This window comes from Pocillopora damicornis, chromosome 4 (assembly GCF_964200805.1).
Source record: "Pocillopora damicornis chromosome 4, jaPocDami1.2, whole genome shotgun sequence".
NCBI classification, from domain to species: domain Eukaryota; kingdom Metazoa; phylum Cnidaria; class Anthozoa; order Scleractinia; family Pocilloporidae; genus Pocillopora; species Pocillopora damicornis.
This window is the reverse complement of record NC_142673.1, coordinates 30,114,783-30,134,046: the sequence shown is the minus strand read 5'-3', so window position 1 is coordinate 30,134,046 and position 19,264 is coordinate 30,114,783. Positions and strand designations below refer to the sequence as shown.

General features: G+C 38.6%; 4 protein-coding genes and 2 long non-coding RNA genes across 10 annotated transcripts in view; 2 read left to right on the top strand and 4 right to left on the bottom strand.

Annotated features, from left to right (window-relative positions):
• The window catches only part of LOC149047660 (uncharacterized), a 6,466-nt gene extending 6,153 nt beyond the window's left edge, over positions 1-313 (bottom strand). Inside the window, exon 1 of the mRNA XM_089203594.1 lies at positions 133-313. Within this exon, the coding sequence (XP_089059720.1) occupies positions 133-313 (181 nt within the window). The remainder of the gene's footprint in view (positions 1-132) is intronic.
• The window catches only part of LOC149047659 (substance-P receptor-like), an 8,622-nt gene extending 5,004 nt beyond the window's left edge, over positions 1-3,618 (top strand). Inside the window, exons 1-4 of one of the 5 annotated variants that reach the window (XM_089203592.1) lie at positions 1,224-1,472; positions 1,564-1,650; positions 2,509-3,048; positions 3,515-3,618. In XM_089203592.1, the coding sequence (XP_089059718.1) occupies positions 1,617-1,650; positions 2,509-3,048; positions 3,515-3,546 (606 nt within the window). In that variant the 5' untranslated portion in view covers positions 1,224-1,472; positions 1,564-1,616 and the 3' untranslated portion in view covers positions 3,547-3,618. Of the gene's footprint in view, positions 1-456; positions 1,651-2,002; positions 2,383-2,508 lie in introns of those variants that run through there. The other 4 variants (XM_089203591.1, XM_089203588.1, XM_089203589.1 and 1 more) reach the window with 4 other exon arrangements.
• On the bottom strand, positions 3,459-4,764 carry LOC149047658 (uncharacterized). Its single transcript, XR_016185773.1, has 2 exons — positions 4,690-4,764; positions 3,459-4,151 (listed from the first exon to the last, which is right to left on the bottom strand). It is a non-coding gene; the product is annotated as an uncharacterized LOC149047658 (long non-coding RNA).
• Positions 4,765-7,251: 2,487 nt separating this feature from the next.
• On the bottom strand, positions 7,252-9,374 carry LOC149047657 (dopamine receptor D2-like). Its single transcript, XM_089203593.1, has one exon. The coding sequence runs from the start codon at positions 9,072-9,074 to the stop codon at positions 7,977-7,979; it is 1,098 nt and encodes a 365-aa protein (XP_089059719.1). The 5' UTR covers positions 9,075-9,374; the 3' UTR covers positions 7,252-7,976.
• An 85-nt stretch (positions 9,375-9,459) lies between these two features.
• On the top strand, positions 9,460-11,857 carry LOC149047656 (uncharacterized). Its single transcript, XR_016185772.1, has 3 exons — positions 9,460-9,699; positions 11,064-11,162; positions 11,601-11,857. It is a non-coding gene; the product is annotated as an uncharacterized LOC149047656 (long non-coding RNA).
• Positions 11,858-14,860: 3,003 nt separating this feature from the next.
• On the bottom strand, positions 14,861-18,604 carry LOC113676973 (tachykinin-like peptides receptor 86C). The gene is made up of 2 exons (XM_027193720.2): positions 18,464-18,604; positions 14,861-16,313 (listed from the first exon to the last, which is right to left on the bottom strand). The coding sequence occupies exon 2, from the start codon at positions 16,289-16,291 to the stop codon at positions 15,215-15,217; it is 1,077 nt and encodes a 358-aa protein (XP_027049521.2). The 5' UTR covers positions 16,292-16,313; positions 18,464-18,604; the 3' UTR covers positions 14,861-15,214.
• Positions 18,605-19,264: the final 660 nt, after the last annotated feature.

Here is a 19,264-nt window from a genome sequence, read left to right as displayed (position 1 = left end):
GATGAAAAGCACTTACATTTTTCAACGTGATGTGTACTTAAGTACCCTTCATCTAATAAAGAATTTCTTCTCTTTTCGAGCAGATATGTCACGTGACAAAAATAGATAACAGAAATTGTTACTGAAGACCACCTGATTCAACTGGAATAATAACTCCAAACAGCTTTTGAACGTCCTGAGACATATGCAAGGTAATTACATCTCTGCCTTGGATACGCTTCCTGACACCATCATGATCAGGGTACTGACGTGTTACCTTTGCACTTCTCCAAAACTTCCCCAGAGTGTAGCGATGCCTATAGCAAATCCACATTTTTTTGTTTATCCTCCTGAGCGAGGTGAAATAGGCCAATCCTTGCCAAGATTAGCTCATTTTCACTTAAAAACCTCTTTAGACAGGTGGCAGCTTATCAAATGATGTTTTACTTCGTCATTGTATTCAGACAGTCGTACCAAACCACTTAAACCACACGATGAACCAAAGTTTTTTCCATCTTTGCTATTCAAAAAGCAGTCCTGAGACATAATGAACGTCTCGCTTGTGAACGACTTCTTCCTGTACTTGTAATTGTTTCCAACGCGATACAAGTTCGGGAGATCTAAAGGAACTCATTATAACTTTGTATATTCGATACGATTTAAATTTCCGCGTCAAAGGAGAAGCCTACTGTAATTCGTGAGTGGTCAGTGGTTACGCTAGTGAGGTAAAGAATGGGTTTGTGACTTTCTCATTCAATGGAAAGACTCGCGTCACTCTTATAAAATGGTTGAACGGAATACAGACTTCGAGTAGTCTCTTATTTTTCTTAAAGATAGTGAGGTCAAGCGTATCCTGTGAGCATGGTGAATCCGCGAGACGCGAGACTCGTATCTCGCGTCTTCGCCGCTCCACGCTCTCAGAGTTGGGCAAAGACAAGACACGTTATTTCCGGTGCGATACAAGAGGTTCAATGGTTATCTCGATTATCTAAACACATTTATTTACGTGGTAAAGATTTGCTTTTAAATCTATGAACTGATGCTAGTCCTATTTGGAACGAAGTGTATTTGAAATAAAAAAGAAAACTAAGTAAAACAAAAGTTGTCTGCAACACGAAGTATGCCTTCGCATTAAGACTGAGAATCCTAATGTTTATCGAATGTTCCCAAAAACCTTCTGATAATCTGCCCGCATCCACCCCTCACCCCGCCCCTCGCCACTGAACCGTACTGTTTTCACTCAGCAGCTGGTCAGCGGTCACGTTTACGAGGTAAACAAACCGATCGATTCTTGATCACCGTTCTTGTCGATCGGAAAATCAAAATACCAGCGTGATATTGCCGCGAAGATGAAGCAGTTATGTTATTTGATTCGTACTTCACATTCGAGTCGAAGCTTGGGTGGCACAGGTTATTTCTTGCAGTGGAATCGACGAGGGGAATTCAGAAAGTTGTAGTGTTTGTATTGTCGGAATAATGGTCGCATGGGGATGGTAAGTTTAACAAACAATTTCAAATTTTGCCGTTTGAATTGAAAGAAAAGTTCATTTGAATTGCTTTCGTATGTATTTCTGACGGTTTTAGATTAACCTGCCCTATTTATATCGGTTACGCTTCATGTTGACAAGTCCCTCAAAATGGCGGCCAAACTTGGAGATTGCCGAAAATTAGGTAAGTTCACGGAGTTATAAAGTTCTCGTAAAGGTCGGGCCGCAAAGTTTTTTTTCTGTAGTTATCTTTTCTATGGCACCTACTTCTTAGCTATGTTAGTTGGATCAGTTAAGAACGCCTCACTTTCTCAAAAATTTACCTTGAATTTGATCGGTTTTGGCGTGTTTGATTTAGGCGAACCGATAAGGTGTCATTCAAGTCTTCCTGTTTCCTTGATTGACCCGTGATGTTTACGAAAGTCGCCTCGATAGATAAGATAGAGTTAATATACATGGCTGTGGTATTTGTTTTTTGCTGAGTTCCGTAGTTTTTTGTAAATTGTCCTCTAAAGTTGTATGAAATTAATGTCTTGAAAAGTGTCACAACAAGCCTTCGCTCGAGTGAAATTTAATTTCCGTAAAACTCTGAAAAATAAAGAGATCCGATCAAACTGATTGTGGTTTTAGTATAGGTACACGAATGTCTTACAACACACGCGAAACGAGCGAAATCCGTGTCTCAAGCAAAATCGACCGGACTGCTCTTACAGAGATACTCTCTTAAGTTATTATAAACGCTTGAGGATGGACAAAGAATGATTGAAAGACAATTCGTCGCGGCTCTGGAAGTTTTGGAATGCTATCAATTTTTTATAACTTCCGTAAATTCGCCATAAATTTGGAATTTCAGAAAGCACCAAAATCTAACTGTCGACATCCAATGGCATAAAAAACGTATAATTGATTCTTAAAGGTAAGAGTGCAATGATATGTAAATTAGCTACCATGGATTAAGTTTCTGTATATCTCTTTCTAGTAGCAGTAGAGCAAGTCACCTGTGATAGACGATTCTATGTAACGCTCTTTTTCAACCCCTTAGGAGTTCTCCATCGAAGGAACACAGAAATGTCGTTATTTACCAACACTACCATAGGTGGAACCAATACCTCCACCGAGAGCACAATTGAACAATATGAAGAACCAAAAGCTCTGTACATTTTCCGTTTAACCCTCTTCTCCGTGATCATCTCGGCCAGTTTAATCGGCAACTCGATGGTTTGTTATGCTGTGTGTACCATACCTTCCCGCAAGCCTCTGTCCTACCATCTCGTCGCTAACATGGCCTTCGCAGAAATTCTAAGCAGTGTTTGTTTAGCCGTCATGTTTGCGAGAGAGCAGAATCCAACTGACTACGTCCTTCAAGAGGCCGCATGCATTTTGAATCCGTTCCAAGTAATTGCTCTTTTCATTGTGATCTACTCACTGGCTGCCATCGCTTTTTATCGTTACAGATTCATTGTAAACCCTCTTCCACGCGGATCATCCGCTAAAAAGATTACAATTCTGACCATATCTGGGCTGTGGCTGTTGTCATTTGCAATCGCCTTCCCCTATTTCTTTGGTCTCAGGTTTAGAAATGGTGAGTGTGAGGAGCTGTCTGTCGTAAGTAATAGATCCTATGTAGCTATCAGATTCATCCTGAATTACGCTTTACCATATATGATAATGCTAGCATCTTACGGAGCAGTGGCGTGGAACTTAGGGAGGCGAATCGCAGAGATAAAGAAAAGGAATCGGGATTTGAAAGTTGCACCCTCTTGTATTGTTGAAACTAAACTCCAAGAGTTGCGAGATGGCGCGAGAATGGAGGAGCGAAGAAGTGTTCTGCTCGATCAGAATAACCGAAGAGACAGTAAACCCGAAAACACAGACCCGGAGAAAGATTTACTTAAGATGATTTTTATGCTTATCATTATTTTTGTTGTTTGTTATTTTCCGTATCAAGCCCACTATGTGTGGGAAAGGGTTTGTAACATCACTGCGTATCAATTTAGATATCATCAACTCTTTATTGATTATAATTTTATTTTGATTTGCCTTCCCAGCGCCTTACATCCTTTATGTTATGGAACAATGAACAGTTTCTTTGCTAAGGCGTTCTCCAAAATCATTCTTTGTAGATCTTGAAAACACAAGAATAAATATGTATCTCAAGTCGTAGAATGCTTTGCTCAAGTTCGAGCAAATTCTCAGGTTTGTTTTGCATTGTTATTAAGGCAGTTTCCGGATGAAAGTTTTGTCAACTTGTTCCTCAGCATTTTACGCCGTTCAGGATTGCTGAGTTTATCTCAAAATTGGCTTTTTAACATATACAGACTTATCACGATGATAAATATTTATGCGGCCTGCACATCTGCGGCAACAAAGATAGTCGAAGATACTCTTGAGCAACGTTACAAATGTTAAAAACTTTAAATTACTTCAAAACGATTCAGAGACCGGTACTATCTTTACGCAACCTCCACTAATTTCGTTCCAACGTAACAAAAACATAAGCAACTTCTTGGTTAAAAGTTCAAGATATGAGACCAACGGCCAACCTGGAACTAAGCAAATGCGCTCGCTCTCGATGCAAAACTTGTCCTTTCATTTACAACGTAGAGAAAATGTCGGAACCCGAAAGATCCATTAAGATTACCGATCACTTCACGTGCACCTCCGCCAATGTCATCTATTGCGTAACTAGCATTTGATACAAAAAGTTATACATTAGTGAAACAGGAAGACGACTAGGTGACCGATTCCGAGAACAATTTCGTGACGTAGAAAGAAATGAAAAGGACGCATCCAAACCAGTCGCTAGACGCTACAATTTCCCGAATTACTCTGAGCAGCATATAGCAGTTTGCGGCATTTCCCTCTATCTAAGCAATTCGGAAAGCCACAAAACTCTAAAACAAATGCGAGAAGAGAAATTTTATATCTGAAAATAACCATGCATTATTTTGTTTATTACATAAACACAATAGCCCATTTTTGACAAGAAAAGTCGACTTGATTAATAAATGAAAATAAAAGGATCGACAATCCCCATCAGCAGTATCCAAGTGTCGCACTGGACATGATTGTGCACACGACAGCGCTGAAAAACTCATAAGAAAGCACTTTCTTCCCCTGGAAATGTCACCAAATCGTCGGTGACCTTGATAAATAGTTCCAGCGATTGATAGAATTGCACCTGACATGATAGATCAGTTCAAAAAGAGCAATAAAAACTTACTCGCTGGTCGACTAATGAACTCCCCAGGGCTTGATGGCAGGAACATTGGACCATGTGGGCTGCACACGCACAATTAAAAAACTACCGCCGCTGATCTTCATACTGCATCTTCAAAATCATCACCAGGCCTCACACGGAAAGTCAGGAATAGTTTTGCTGCTCGCTAATGCTCGCAGTAACAAAAGTTTTTATTATAACGATTCTAACTTGGATTCCCGCCTTTGAATCAAGAAGATACGGTGTACTGCTGGTAGATTATCTTTTAAAGATGAAGTTAATTGGTGTTACATCACGATGCTTTATGACTGGGATTGGTTTAGAAAATTTGCACCACCTCTTAGTCACTCGAGTTTTGCCGCGCTCTCTTTGTCTCCATGGGATGTTTATCTTGCTGACAGTCGAAATTTCTTTTATGAATTCAATCGAATGACGCTCCATCTTATTTCGGTAGTGAATTATTGATCAAGTTAGTATAGCGTGCTGTACAGTCGGCATAACTTGATTTCGGTTTACAAAATATTCCCGTCTGCGACTTTGTTGAGAGTATGAAAATGGCGACGGCAATCAAAGGACACAAAAAAATTATTTTAAAAAGCTGGTCGTGACAAACGACTGCGCGGGAAAATTTCACTGTGATTAGCGCAAACGCAGCTTGTTGACACAACAACAAAAAACTTAGAATCCAAACCTTCCGCAAGTGCCGATATTTTTTTTTCGGTAATCTTTTTCTTTCAAACAGATCTGTGCCTTGAAGATGCCGTTGTATTATAAGAGGAATTTGAAATCTTTCTGAATAATTTAAGATATAGCGATAGACTAAACTGACCGCCGCTCAATTCTCGCTGGATTTGCAAGCAGATTTTCACTTGGGTTTGTTTAGGGGGGAAAAGCACGCGAAATGTCGATTGTGACGTAGCAAGGGCTATTAACAAATTTTTTTGGTTCCTCATGAGCCCTCCAGTTGCTGCCGATGTAAATGTGTATTCACGGCTTCCAGTGTCGCATGAGTTTTTCTGTTCGTAAAACGTGCGTAAAGAAAACGCATGCGAACAATTTCCACCGCCACGTAAAAATGACTGCCATGCCTTTTAACGTGAGGAAAATGTTGGCCTGTGCGTAGAAGTTGAAACCATGTGCAACTTAACTTGCACTCTTACGATTGCAACGTGCGTAAAACGCACGTAGTACGTAAACCTCTAGAAAAAAAACGAGGAAGTAGAAATATGATAACGTTTTATCGACGCACGTAAACGTTCATCTCAACGTACCAAAGTATGTAATTTTTTTAAACGCACGTTTACGCGCATGGAAAAAAGCAACAGTGGAAATCCTGCTTAATGGCACGACATTTTGCCGGTGTTTTGGGCGTTTGAGGGCCGCGATTTTCTTTTACATCTGGGATTTTCACCGAGAAACCCCTCAACTACAACCTCAACTGCATAACATATTCGAAGCCGCATTTTAACTCATCACTCGGACAATTCACTCAGTGTCAGTGAGGCCTTTCAACCACGCACGTATTCCAGAAAAATCCTCCACACATTTTAATTCAAATTGAACAGCACGTTTTAAAGACGGTTATTATATTATTGTTGAGATCAATGCGTCTATACTTCTGTCATTTTCTTTGAAAAGAACCAATGATCACTTGAAATTAAGAGAACAAATACTTAGGTCCATCTTATGACTGACAACTCAGTTCCGTTATTTCATAGAACTTGTATATATAATTATTATTTATGTGCAGTCTGTACTTTAACGTTTAAGGTACAGACTAAAAATTTTCAATTAATTCCGGCGAACATGTTATGTTTACCGACTGAAGGAACATCTGAGAGATGTTTAAAGATAGATTTTCCCGTTTCCTTCTTTCATCTACCTTATGAGATCTATAATATTCTTTAGCTCTATTAGCTGTAGACAACTTGGAGTTTCTTGACAAAAAATTAAATTGCAGGATGTTTTGACTTCTGATCGTCACCTTGTCTGGAGACCTGAGGATGTTTAAAACACATCGACTCACACTCAGCGTTAAATGTAATTACATCAGGGTTATTTCTTTATTAAGACTATCCATCAAGTGTAGGTGTTTCTCCCTTCCTGAGCAAAAAATCACGCAACGAGGACACGCTTGTGATACGGTTTTACAAGATTGTTCGCAAAGTTTCTCCCCCTGCTGTTTAACACATGTACATCTCTAATAACTGGAACATTTGCGGACTCGAACCTAACGCTGATTTGGCTGCTTGCTGAAATTTTTATTCAAACCGACATCTCGTTGGTTAATGTTATTAAAATGTGCAATGTATTAATAAAAACACCATCTGTTTCATATTTATGGTCACTTGTTCCCTTCGCCCGATAACCCGATCACCCGATTACTTGAAGCTCTTTCCCTTTCCCTATAAGTTCGATTTATCAGGAGTCAAATATATTTCTTGTGCCTACAGAATCAGGTCTTTTCAGGCATATTTTAAGCTAACAAGAATACCCTCCCATCATTGCAAATAAACACATATTCAGATTTCCTTAAGTATTTCAGAGAACTTTTACAGTTATTGATCACATTTTAAAATCCTTTAATCAGCTGCGTTTCATTAAACTACTGGAAGCCTATATTTCTACATACAATGGTTGAAACTATATGATATCTGGCAAATTTTGCTCAAGGAACTGAATGATAAGAAAATGATCTATGAGCTTCTAGTCTTAGTAATTTCCCTTGTGAAAGATGAGCATATTTACAAGCAAAGCCATGGATATGTAATTCTCAAGAGTTTTTGTACACAATACATGTGGCGGCAGGAAGTCGTTATTTACGACGGCAAATTGAAAGGCTGGTTTGCATTAATCTGATCTTGCTGAAAACGATCCCCAGCATAACTCAATTTTCAATACGTTATTGAAGGTATCCGTTTCACAGTGTTCCTGTAATTAACACAAAGGAGTCTACTGACGCGAGTGCCCTCGCTGACGTAAATTGTGTATTTTTAAAATAAACATACTCTTACACATCAACCTCTACCAAGCTTGCATCGTTATAAGAGGTATATTTTTTTCAAAGTTGTTCAAAAACAAACAGTTTTCCGCGAACAAATTTTTGCGGTATTTAAACTCTGGAACTCTTGACTGGAAGACTTCTCTTTCGTATCCAAGACGGCTGCAAGATATTTACAGATACCATATTGGGAGCTCAGAACTTTTACTGAGCTCGATTTAAAAAATGAGTCAGTTTCGCAGCTTGGTAAAGGTTTATTCAAAGTTCCGCTTACGACTTGAGATACATATTATTCATAAGATCTACAAAGAATGATTTTGGAGAACGCCTTAGCAAAGAAACTGTTCATTGTTCCATAACACAAAGGATGTAAGGCGCTGGGAAGGCAAATCAAAATAAAATTATAATCAATAAGGAGTCGATGATATCTAAATTGATACGCAGTGATGTTACGAACCCTTTCCCACACATAATGGGCTTGATACGGAAAATAACAAACGACATAAATGATAATAAGCATAAAAATCATCTTAAACAAATCTTTCTCCGGGTCTTTGTTTTCGGGTTTGCTGTCTCTTCGGTTATTCTGATCGAGCGCGACACTCTTTCGTTCCTCCATTCTCGTGTCCTCTCCCATATCTTGTAGCTCTATTTGATCTTCGATTTGGACAACACAAGACGATTCGGCAGTCGAGGTCCGATGTCTTTCGTTAATCTGTACAATTCGCATCTTCAAGTTCCACGCCACTGCTCCGTAAGATACCACCATTATCACATAAGGTAAAGCGTAGTTCAGGATGAATCTGATGGCTACATAGGATCTATTACTTACGACAGACAGCTCCATGCATACACCATTTCTAAATCTGAGACCAAAGAAAAAGGGGCAGGCGATTGCAAATGACAACAGCCACAACCCAGATATGATCAGAATTGTTAATGTCTTTACTGATGATGGTGTGCGTGGAAGAGGGTTTACAATGAATCTGTAACGATAAAAAGCGATGGCAGCCAGTGAGTAGATCACAACGAGAAGAGCAATTACTTGGAACGGATTCAAAATGCATGCGGCTTCTTGAAGAACGACGTCAGTTGGATTCTGCCAGCTCGCAAACATGACGGCCAAACAAACGCTGCTTAGAATTTCCGCGAAGGCCATGTTAGCGACGAGATGGTAGGACAGAGGCTTGCGGTTCGAAGGTATGGTACACACAGCATAACAAACCATCGAGTTGCCGATTAAACTGGCCGAGATGATCACGGAGAAGAGTGTTAAACGGAAAATGTAAAGAGCCTTTGGTTCTTCATACTGTTCTATCCAGGAAACAGATTCCACCGTGGAGGGCTCGGTTGAGTTTGTGACGTTGGTATTGTTGATAAACTCCATCTTTTTTTTCGTCCTCCTGCTCTTGTCGTTGATCTTGTCCTCTTTGTTAACACCTTTACTGTGAGAGAGATAAGTAGACAACAGATACTGTCGTGCGAAGCCGTTTTCTCAAAGACTTTCCAGCTGTCTTCCTCTCCACTGTTGTGTTCATAGTCAACGTCACAAATGGCTTCGAATTTTAAACCTGTCAATCATAAGTGACGAATTTGATATTGATTTTAATCATAATTAAAGTTATCATAGCTGTTCTCGTATCTTGTATCTCGATAAACATTTGCTGCTGATAATCACTAGAATTACACTTTTAAAGGCGTTTAAACATTTTCCCCGATGAATTCTTTGTTGAGTTTTGACTGACACAAATGACATCAAATTTTCAGACCGTGAGTGACAAATGAATGGCTAATCAGTGATAAATTGTAAATGCCGGTCTCGTCAAAGATCGCTCCAAGAACGGCGTGAGTGTATTTGGTATACTAATAACACAGCTGGTACAGAGCTATAATCATTGCAACAGTTTAAGATCACACAAACATCGCAACTGCCAGAGATTCGCTTTAAATAACCTTGTAAACATTCTATGTGGTTAAAGTATGCCATCGTATTACAAGAGGAAGTTATCGAGGTAAATTATTGAAGATATCCTACCGATAGACAGAGATGAAGCTCGCTTCAGTTATCACTAGAATCTATGTACAGCTTTTCATTTAGTTTTGTATGGGGAAAAACTCACGCCACATATCGATTATGACGTAGCTACAGCTTTTAGCAAAATTCACTTTGGACAGGTTTGCAAATAGCAATTTCCTTTTCAATCAGCATATGAATTTTTTTTAAAAGTAAACAAAGATTTATACTACAGAGACAACTCAGACCAGAAAATATGAAACTGCGTTTTAACCAAACATTTGATAGTTTGATGAGAGCACAAGACGTCAACCTGTTAAAAGAAAATAGCAGCACCTCGGTCTTTCTTCTCGTCACCCACACTGTTCACTCATAGCTAACACTGATGTTCTTTTGTTGCCGCGCGCGTACGCTAGGAACCTCTACTGCACATTTGATCAAAATTGATCGGCACAACTTCGTGCCTAACGGTTACTTGCGAGGTTTGATCAGCATGATCTGATTCCTGTCTTTTGAATCGAAAGAAATCGATGATAAAAAATAGATACCATCTCCTTATTGACAACTCAAGAGCAGTATGTAGAATTAAAGTCTAAGTAGTTCATGTCAGAACTTGACGGAAAATTTGCAATTAAATCAAAGGAATGTTTCGTATTTACTGACTGAGAGAACATTCATGTTCGATGGCACATTAATCTTTCAATTTCCTTAAACCCTGGTCTTAAGCAGTCCGATAGCGCCGCTAAAACGCGCAAGGCGGGACAACTAGTGTCTTCTCATGTTAGCCATGCTTAAACGAAAAGGAAAACACATTTGGTTCTCAGACGTCTGATTCTTAATTAGTTTCTTGGCTTGGAAGTTGTTTCAAATTAAGCTCACAAAATTTCATCACACCAATCCTATTTTAACAATGATCATTGTAAACTGTGATGTTTCAAAACAACGTATATTCAATCACGTAAAGATGACGCAAGAACCTTCTAACTGCTTATCAGAACACAACCACCTAAACCAGAAGAACTGTCACAGAATATGATAGGCAACCGAAGGTCCTTCTGACAAGAAAATCAAGCTAAAGAAATATTTGAACCTCTATGAGATATATTTGAATCTCTATAAGACTCAATCTCTCATCCGCTCATCTTTGTTACTAAATGTACAGAAATTAAAGCAATGCATGAGTTTCCAGTCTTTGTAACTTTCTTTAAGAAAGTTTTTCTTATTTAATAGTATGGCATGGGAAGTTGTAATTCAATGTCCACCGTGCCTCTTAGCTGTCCTTACGGATAACATTTAGAAAGGTTGATTTTTCACCCAACAGCTCTTGCTGACAACTTTTCCTCATTTAAATCTGTTTAATAGAGGCTTGAAGGCTCTACATGTTGACAAACACGGTTGTGGAAGTAGGAACTGAGCCTAGGCGTAGAGTTTCAGCCGTCATTGCGGATCAGAATTTGAAAGGTTGGTTTTGCACTTGACAGCTCTGGCTAACAACTTTTTTCTAAGCTTAATCTGTTTATCATAGAGTCGTCAACTCCATACTCAAAAGCATTGCAAAAAAATTATAATGAAAGCTTTAACCATGTTAAGGAGTATTTAGTCATTTCTTTTTGTTACATTAATCCGCCTGGATCAAATGCGAAACTGATTCTCTTCAAATGGATATCATTGGCAATCGAACCCTGTATTAACGGGTTACCCATGGGGATTGGCGGGGTGGCTGCTTAACACAGGTTGACCGCTTGCTAAACGCGATGCAAAAAAAAACACCATTTTGACTTAACAGTCCTCGAAAGAAAGACATTTGAACTCAAAGTGCTAACATTGGTTCGGGAGATAAACATGGAAAATTTGACTTGAGAGATTATTATTGGTTTTTTCTTGGTGTTTTCGCTTTAGGTGACCGTTCAATACAAGTGGAAAACAATACAAAGAAGCCACTAGGACTCAGTCAAGGGTGACCACGACCGCTTAATAAAGGTGGCGCATAAAGAAGTAAAAATTAAAATACTTGAGGGAAAAAAGTTTCGGTACTTTGACAAGCGACCGCTTATTAATAGGTAATCCCTTAATACGGTGCCGCTTAATTCAGGTTCGAAAGTATGTTGTATTAAATTCTATCATTCGAGCCCAATAAAAATTTGCCGTAATGGTAATAAGTTTAGCCTTGTGTTACAAACTCTTGAGAGCTTGCTGCTCGTCTCGTCTTCGGCAAAGAACTATTGACCTGCAAGTATTCATGATTGAATTATCTCTAACAAGTCCACAATGAAGCTCACTTTTATTCTAAAAATTTCTGAAAACTTAAATGTCTTCGAATATGTGAAGAAAAACAGACGCCTACTGCACCGTTGAGGAATGTGTTATCAGATAAACACCTTCGCCACAGGAAACAGATGGGAATTTAAAACGAAAGCAAGGTTAACCACCAAAATGGCCATCGTCATCTTTGCGAGGTTGGATTCAGTTGGTTTTGTGATCAAGTACGGTTCTGAATGCTAAGATTTGCTTTGAATTCCAGGTTTAACAACAGAGCGCATAATAAGATTATGTCGTGATGTAAACGACAATGTTGCGATTTTCACAAAATGAAAAGCCCCAAACTAATTTTCATATCTTCCAAAACAACATTGTATCAACAATAGCCTCTACTTGAGACAAAAAAATGCACGGATACAGTTTCTCAAGAGCGAAGCTCGAGGAGAAATGAGAGATTCGAGGAACAGATTATGCCCAAGGAAACAGTTACGAGGATATTTTTAGTGCAAAATGAAGGCTACTGTGTTTATTACCCTTCAAACATTTTTTAACGCACGTGAAAAAATGTTTACGAATAGCTTACCGTTTGTTGCTTGAGATGTTCACTTTTTAATGTTCTCTGGTACGATTTTATGAACTAACCGATATGTGCTTTCCATGTTCTCCAACTTTGGCTGGGGAAGTATTCGGTAACGTGGCTTTTAGACCAATCGCACGCGAGCAAAAATATTTGATGGATTATAAGAAGAAATTATGGGACGAGGTTGAGCATGATATGTAAGAGTCATTCGCCATGAATAACAATTTTTTATCATATAAACTATAGTGTTATACATGGCTTTTAAACCTGAGAATGCCCAACACCTTCTTGCGCCTTTCATGAGCAAAGATCATTTGCCTCCATGGACCGAGGTAATGCTTTCCGCCGTTTTGCAGCTACCGGTACTCGTTCCAGTTTTTGTGAATTTTCTAAAACACAGAAGCGGTTTTGGGGATCTAGGCGAAATATTAAAGTTCCCAATTTTTCGACCAAATGTTACTTTTTTGCGAATTTAACGTGATCATCTCGTTAGAAGCGTACTAAAGAGCGCCAAATCACTTTGGATAACTCGAACACCAAATTTACGCTCACATTAGTCGTAGAATATTTGCCTGTTTTTTAGTCACACCACTAAATAAGGATATGCAGCAAATCTCGAGAGATTCAAGCTTAGGGTTAGGGTTAAACCAGAGATGCTCTTTTGTGTTAATATGCCGAAAAATTTATCCTGAGGATTTTAACAAAGGCAAAGAAATGCGCAAGTCATCAAATTAATTCATTTTTTTATATTCTTTTATTCAATGCAAAATTGACATTACAAATCAGAGGCAATGTGCCAGTTTTTCGATAAACGTGGCTATCCTGTTTCTGTCGTTCAAGCGGGCCACCACCGTACCCAAAAAAATCGATCTACAGTCAGCACTACAAACGGTTGAGAAGGAAAACACTGACCGCATTCCATTTACTCTCACATTTCACCACGCAGTTAAATCTATCATTCTTAAAATTTTAAATTACTCCAAAACGATTCAGAGACTGGCACTATCTTTTCGCAACCCCCACTTATTTCATTCAAACGTGACAAAAAACATAGGCAACTTTTTAGTCAGGAGTTCATTTCAAACCAATGACCCATCTGGAACTTTTAAATGCGCTCGCTCACGATGCAAAACTTGTCCTTTCATTTATAACGTAGAGAAAATATCGGGACCCAAGAGATCCATTAAGATCATTGATCACTTTACGTGTACCTCCGCCAATGTTATTTACGACATAACTTGCACTTATTGCAATAAGTTATACATCGATGAAACAGGAAGACGACTAGGTGACCGATTCCGCGACGTGGAAAGAAATGACAAGGACGCATCCAAAGCAGTCGCAAGACACTTAAATCTTCCTAATCATTCTAAACAGCATATGGCAGTTTGCGGCCTTTCCTTACATCTAGGCAGTTCGGAAAGCCGTAAAACACTAGAACAAAAATTTATCTACCAAATCGGCACCCTTAATCCCCACGGAATCAATGGTGTAGCTCCGCTTTCTGCCTATAAACCAATCCAATCGCTCTGACAAAGGGCTAACGCTCGAACGCTTTTTTACTCTTTACGGTAGCTAATTTACGTTTTCAACCCAGTTGTTAACACTAAATTACCAGCTTTAGCTCAGCTCTGTGTTTTTCACTCTAATGTAGAACGCTCTATCAACCAATGACAGCGCGTGTTCTATCCGAACTTAACCTAAACACAACATAAATCAATGTTTGCTACGCTTCCTAATTAGAGAGATTTTCGATTGAGTTTTGTAAAAACCAAAACCAACTTGATAACATCGGCCAAACAGATAAAACGTGGACATCACAAGTAGTCAACGACCTCAAAGGCGCAAAGTGGATTGAACGAAATTGCAATTGGTTTCAATTCTAGAGTCTGCATAAAGACCATGGCGCGAGTTCTCTGAATCATTCCTATAGCGCATTGAAGAATAATCAAGGCAGCGCCTGATTGTTTTCAAAATTCTATCGAAAATTGCTCATGGTTCGCGTGATTAGTGAACAGAGAAAAGTAGGTGACGTGCCTGTCACCTACAAACAACACGTCAAAAAACCGCAAAAAATAAGCCAACAATGAAAACAACTGACAACTTACGAAAAAAATTAGCATTCCAAAGTTTCATGAAAACCATTTGTCGGTCGGCAAAAGATATCTCGTCATTGAAAAATTTCATGCTACGGGCGCACGCTCTAAATAGCAGCAGTTTCTAAATTTGGATCTCTTTACAATTTCGCCGACTTAATGTAATTTTAAATTTGAACAGGAATTCGTTATCAGCAACAAAAAGATAATATTTTATCATGCACTTAAAGGGCCCTAGTCAAATTTAATTTCTTCTCAACAATAAGCATTTTCCTCTTGTCATATCACTTACATTTGTAAAGTTGCTCAAAAGTATCTTCTACTACCTTTGTTGCTGCAGATACACAGGTTGCATAAACATTTATCATCATTATAAGTCTGTATATGAAATAATGGCCCAGTCAACAAGTCAATTTTGAGATAAACTCACAAGTCCTAAACGACGAGGAGGAACAACTCAAGTTGAAAAAACTTTCATCCGGAAATGGCTCTCATAACAAGGCAAAATGAACCTAAGAATTTGCTCGAACTTGAACAAAGCATTCTACGACTTGAGAAACATATTCATCATTGTGTTTTCAAGATCTACAGAGAATGATTTTGGAGAACGCCTTAGCAAAGAAACTGTTCATTGTTCCATAACACAAAGGATGTAAGGCGCTGGGAAGGCAAATCAAAATAAAATTATAATCAATAAAGAGTTGATGATATCTAAATTGATACTCAGTGATGTTACGAACCCTTTCCCACACATAATGGGCTTGATACGGAAAATAACAAACAACATAAATGATAATAAGCACAAAAATCATTTTAAGTAAATCTTTCTCCGGGTCTGTGTTTTCGGGTTTGCTGTCTCTTCGGTTATTCTGTTCGAGCAGAACACTTCTTCGTTCCTCCATTCTCGCGCCATCTCGTAACTCTTGGAGTTCAGTTTCAACACCACAAGAGGAAGTAACAATCGAATCTCGATTTCTTCTCTTAATCTGCACAATTCGTCTCCTTAAGTTCCACGCCACCGCTCCGTAAGATGCCAGCATTATCACATAAGGTAAAGCGTAGTTCAGGATGAATCTGATGGCTACATAGGATCTATTACTTACGACAGACAGCTCCATGCATACACCATTTCTAAATCTGAGACCAAAGAAAAAGGGGCAGGCGATTGCAAATGACAACAGCCACAACCCAGATATGGTCAGAATTGTTATTGTCTTTACTGATGATGGTGTGCGTGGAAGAGGGTTTACAATGAATCTGTAACGATAAAAAGCGATGGCAGCCAGTGAGTAGATCACAACGAGAAGAGCAATTACTTGGAACGGATTCAAAATGCATGCAGCTTCTTGAAGAACGACGTCAGTTGGATTCTGCCCGCTCGCAAACATGACGGCCAAACAAACGCTGCTTAGAATTTCCGCGAAGGCCATGTTAGCGACGAGATAGTAGGAGAGAGGCTTGCGGGAAGGTATGGTACACACAGCATAACAAACCATCGAGTTGCCGATTATACTGGCCGAGATGATAACGGAGAACAGGGTTAAACGGAAAATGTAAAGGGCTTTTGATTCTTCATACTGTTCGACCAAAGTATTTGCTCCCATAGAGGAGGGCTCGGTTGAGTTTGTGATGTTTGTATAGTTACTGGACGGCATTTTGGTCTTCTTCAGCTGACACCTTAGAGGGTTTAAATCACATTGTTAGATCAGAATATTTTAGACTTTCGTGAGCTCTCGTGCCACTTCAAAGTTCAATGAGGCGAAAGAACTATTGCAACTATCAACAAAGAGGCTTTCTCAAAATTTGAATATCGTTAAATGTTTCGCAATGATCTCGACAATAACACGCGATTATTTATGGATCAATGACTCATTTTATTTTGACTGTTTACCAGATAATTGCGTTGATTCTTGTTGTTTTGAATATTAGGTGTCACAGAGGAGCCGATTTTTGACATTTTGTTAAATTGATGTTTACTTTTGTTACAAAGTTTGGGCGAGAAAACGTATATCGATCATTAGAGTTAAGGGGGGCTGAAATGGGAAAAAATTATTTCTTCCTTCTGTTTTATTTTCCAGTTATTCTAGAGGGAGTCATCTTTGTATGCCGCTACTACAGATGAAGTGATTCCGTCGCCGGAATATTAACAACTCTTGAAAGGAAATACGTGTTCATCCGTTGACACATGTAAAAACTGAATACCGTAGACGAGGATAAGCATAAACACCAGTCCTTCATTTCATGGAAACCCATTTAATTTAGCAACTTAATCTGTTACTCGATATCAATATATTAAAACTGCTTCTTTTTTCTTTCCTCTTGACAGCGTGCACAGATGAATATATGTTTCTTCCTTTAATGACTGTGTAGAATTTTTAACAAACGTTAAATGTAAGATAAGAGCCTTTACTAATTTTGATAAAAGATTCTTGAATGCTTTTAAAAATAGAGTTCTTTTACAACTATAAGAGAGTTCCAGGTCTTTAAAGAATATTTCAAGATACTGTGGGCCCTCACGGCGGTTCAGCCCCTCCATATTCCACAGAGGAAAGCCGTTAAAACTTCCGGAATCTAAGACAACTGGACTTCCAAGCCGCAAATGGCAATATAATATTGTCTCTAAATTTAACCTAACGTGCGATGCAAAAGGAACGTTTGTAGTGACTTCAAAATTTTATGTCCTCTCACAAGTTGAAAAAAAAAAGTAATAAGCAGCTTCGTTGAGCTTCAAATCCTTTATCATTTTTTTTTTATGCGCGTTTCTCTGCTTCGATAGAATAACAAGTTGGAATGCGTTTCTCCGCACAATCGAATCCGTTTGTAATGTAAAACTCAAGATAACTTATGCAGGTTATTGAAAGCCTCGAAAAAATCGTTGGATTATCGCCATTTAACACTAATTATGTTTTTAGACGCAAACATCAAAAAAAAAATTTCCCTATGCTGTTCATAGTTTTGCGCACAGTCTGCTGGTACCTTATCAAAATTTCAACTACTTTTTGCTAAATGCCTTCATATCTCGATCAATCGCGTCTTATTTGAGAGATCATTTAGCAGCGTTTCATGTTGAAAAAGTGCTAATCTGAAAGCGAATAATTCACCACAAATTTCTTGATAATGAGCTTGAGGCCCGAGTACCAACTAAATTATGCGGCATTCAACGTGTATGTTTCTGGGAAGTTGTTTTAAGAGTTATTTCAGACGTCGAAGCAAAAGATGGCAAATTTGGTCGATCGATGTATGAAAACGAGTATACTTTGCCTTGTTTTCACCAAGTACTTTTTATTTCAGTGTCCAGTGTCTTATTTGGTGGATTTGTAGCTACACAGCTGGTAAAATTTTCAAACGTACGGGAAGAACCCATTTCAGTGCTGTGATGTCCATCTTTCATTTCTAGCCAATCACAGACCGAAAATGAAAGACAATACTGTGAAATATTGTCTCTGTCGGCAAAACTACAGGAGGATCGCCACATCTTAACATAATGGAAAACATCCATCATTCTGCACTTCTCTCGACTTGCATTGTCAGTAGAATTTATAAGTTGGTCACGGTATCAGCTTGCGACCGAAATTCCTCTTTGCCGCAAATTTCAAGGGTAAAATTTCCGCACAGCCCCATCCCACATTATGCATTTAGTTCTTGAACAGAGAAAACAATGACAAAAACAACAAATTTCCATTGGAAATACAGATTTGTTTTACAATATTATGGGGGCTGTACGGAAACTTTACCATTTCAAGATAGGAAAAATTGGGTTAGAAATAATCGAACAAGGCCAGTTTAAGCGAGAATAAGCTAAAATAAACTATCTTGTATTAAACTACCTGTTGATCACTCCTGCAGATTCGCTGCGTGCTTGCACTTAAGCTTCAGCCTTTCATTGTGATAGTCACCTACTGACGAACAAAACTCAACTGAAATATCAACACCCAACGGACAATTGTCACCTGCATAAAACATTGTTTGGAAAATGCAATTATATTTAAGCTCTAAAGCTGTCAGAATATAAACCAATGAAAAGGGCTGAGTTTTACGCAACTTACCATTAAAGATGGCAATTTATTTTGTGTTCGTTTGGGTGCAGCAAAGCGTTCAAATAAGCACGTCCTACTAATTTGAAGAGTTTTGTGAAACGTGACATCTCCAACAAGAAATTCATTGTCTTAACTTCAGTAAAGCGATTGTATAGAAAAAAATAAGCTTGAGCGCTTCGGTAATGCTCGTTTGTTCCCGCTATCAAAGTATTGAGAGCTGATCTTTCAATGGTTATCAACAAAAATAGTTATGACACTAGTTAACATACAGGAACACCGTTTAACCGTCACAGGTACACATATTTACCGAGGAAAAAGGATAAAACGTTGATCGTCTCTGACCTAAAAGTACTAAACACACACAAAAAAACAGAACCATGTAATTACGCTAGAACAAATATAACCTCTGAAAAGCTCTGTGGAAAATGAAAGCAGCATTGAAATTCTGTCATGAATATTTTTGGTGGCTTAAAACTCTTCCCTACTGAATAAGCTATTAAGGTTATTTTTCTTCGGTTTGCAGCGCATTCATTATTAATTGCCAACATTATATCCAGCAACAGAAATTAAATGTCAAACTGGTAACTATTT

Excerpts from the sequence above, each read along its gene's own strand:
- LOC113676973 (XM_027193720.2), bottom strand. The coding sequence starts at position 16,291 with ATGCCGTCCAGTAACTATACAAACATCACAAACTCAACCGAGCCCTCC.
- LOC149047657 (XM_089203593.1), bottom strand. The coding sequence starts at position 9,074 with ATGGAGTTTATCAACAATACCAACGTCACAAACTCAACCGAGCCCTCC.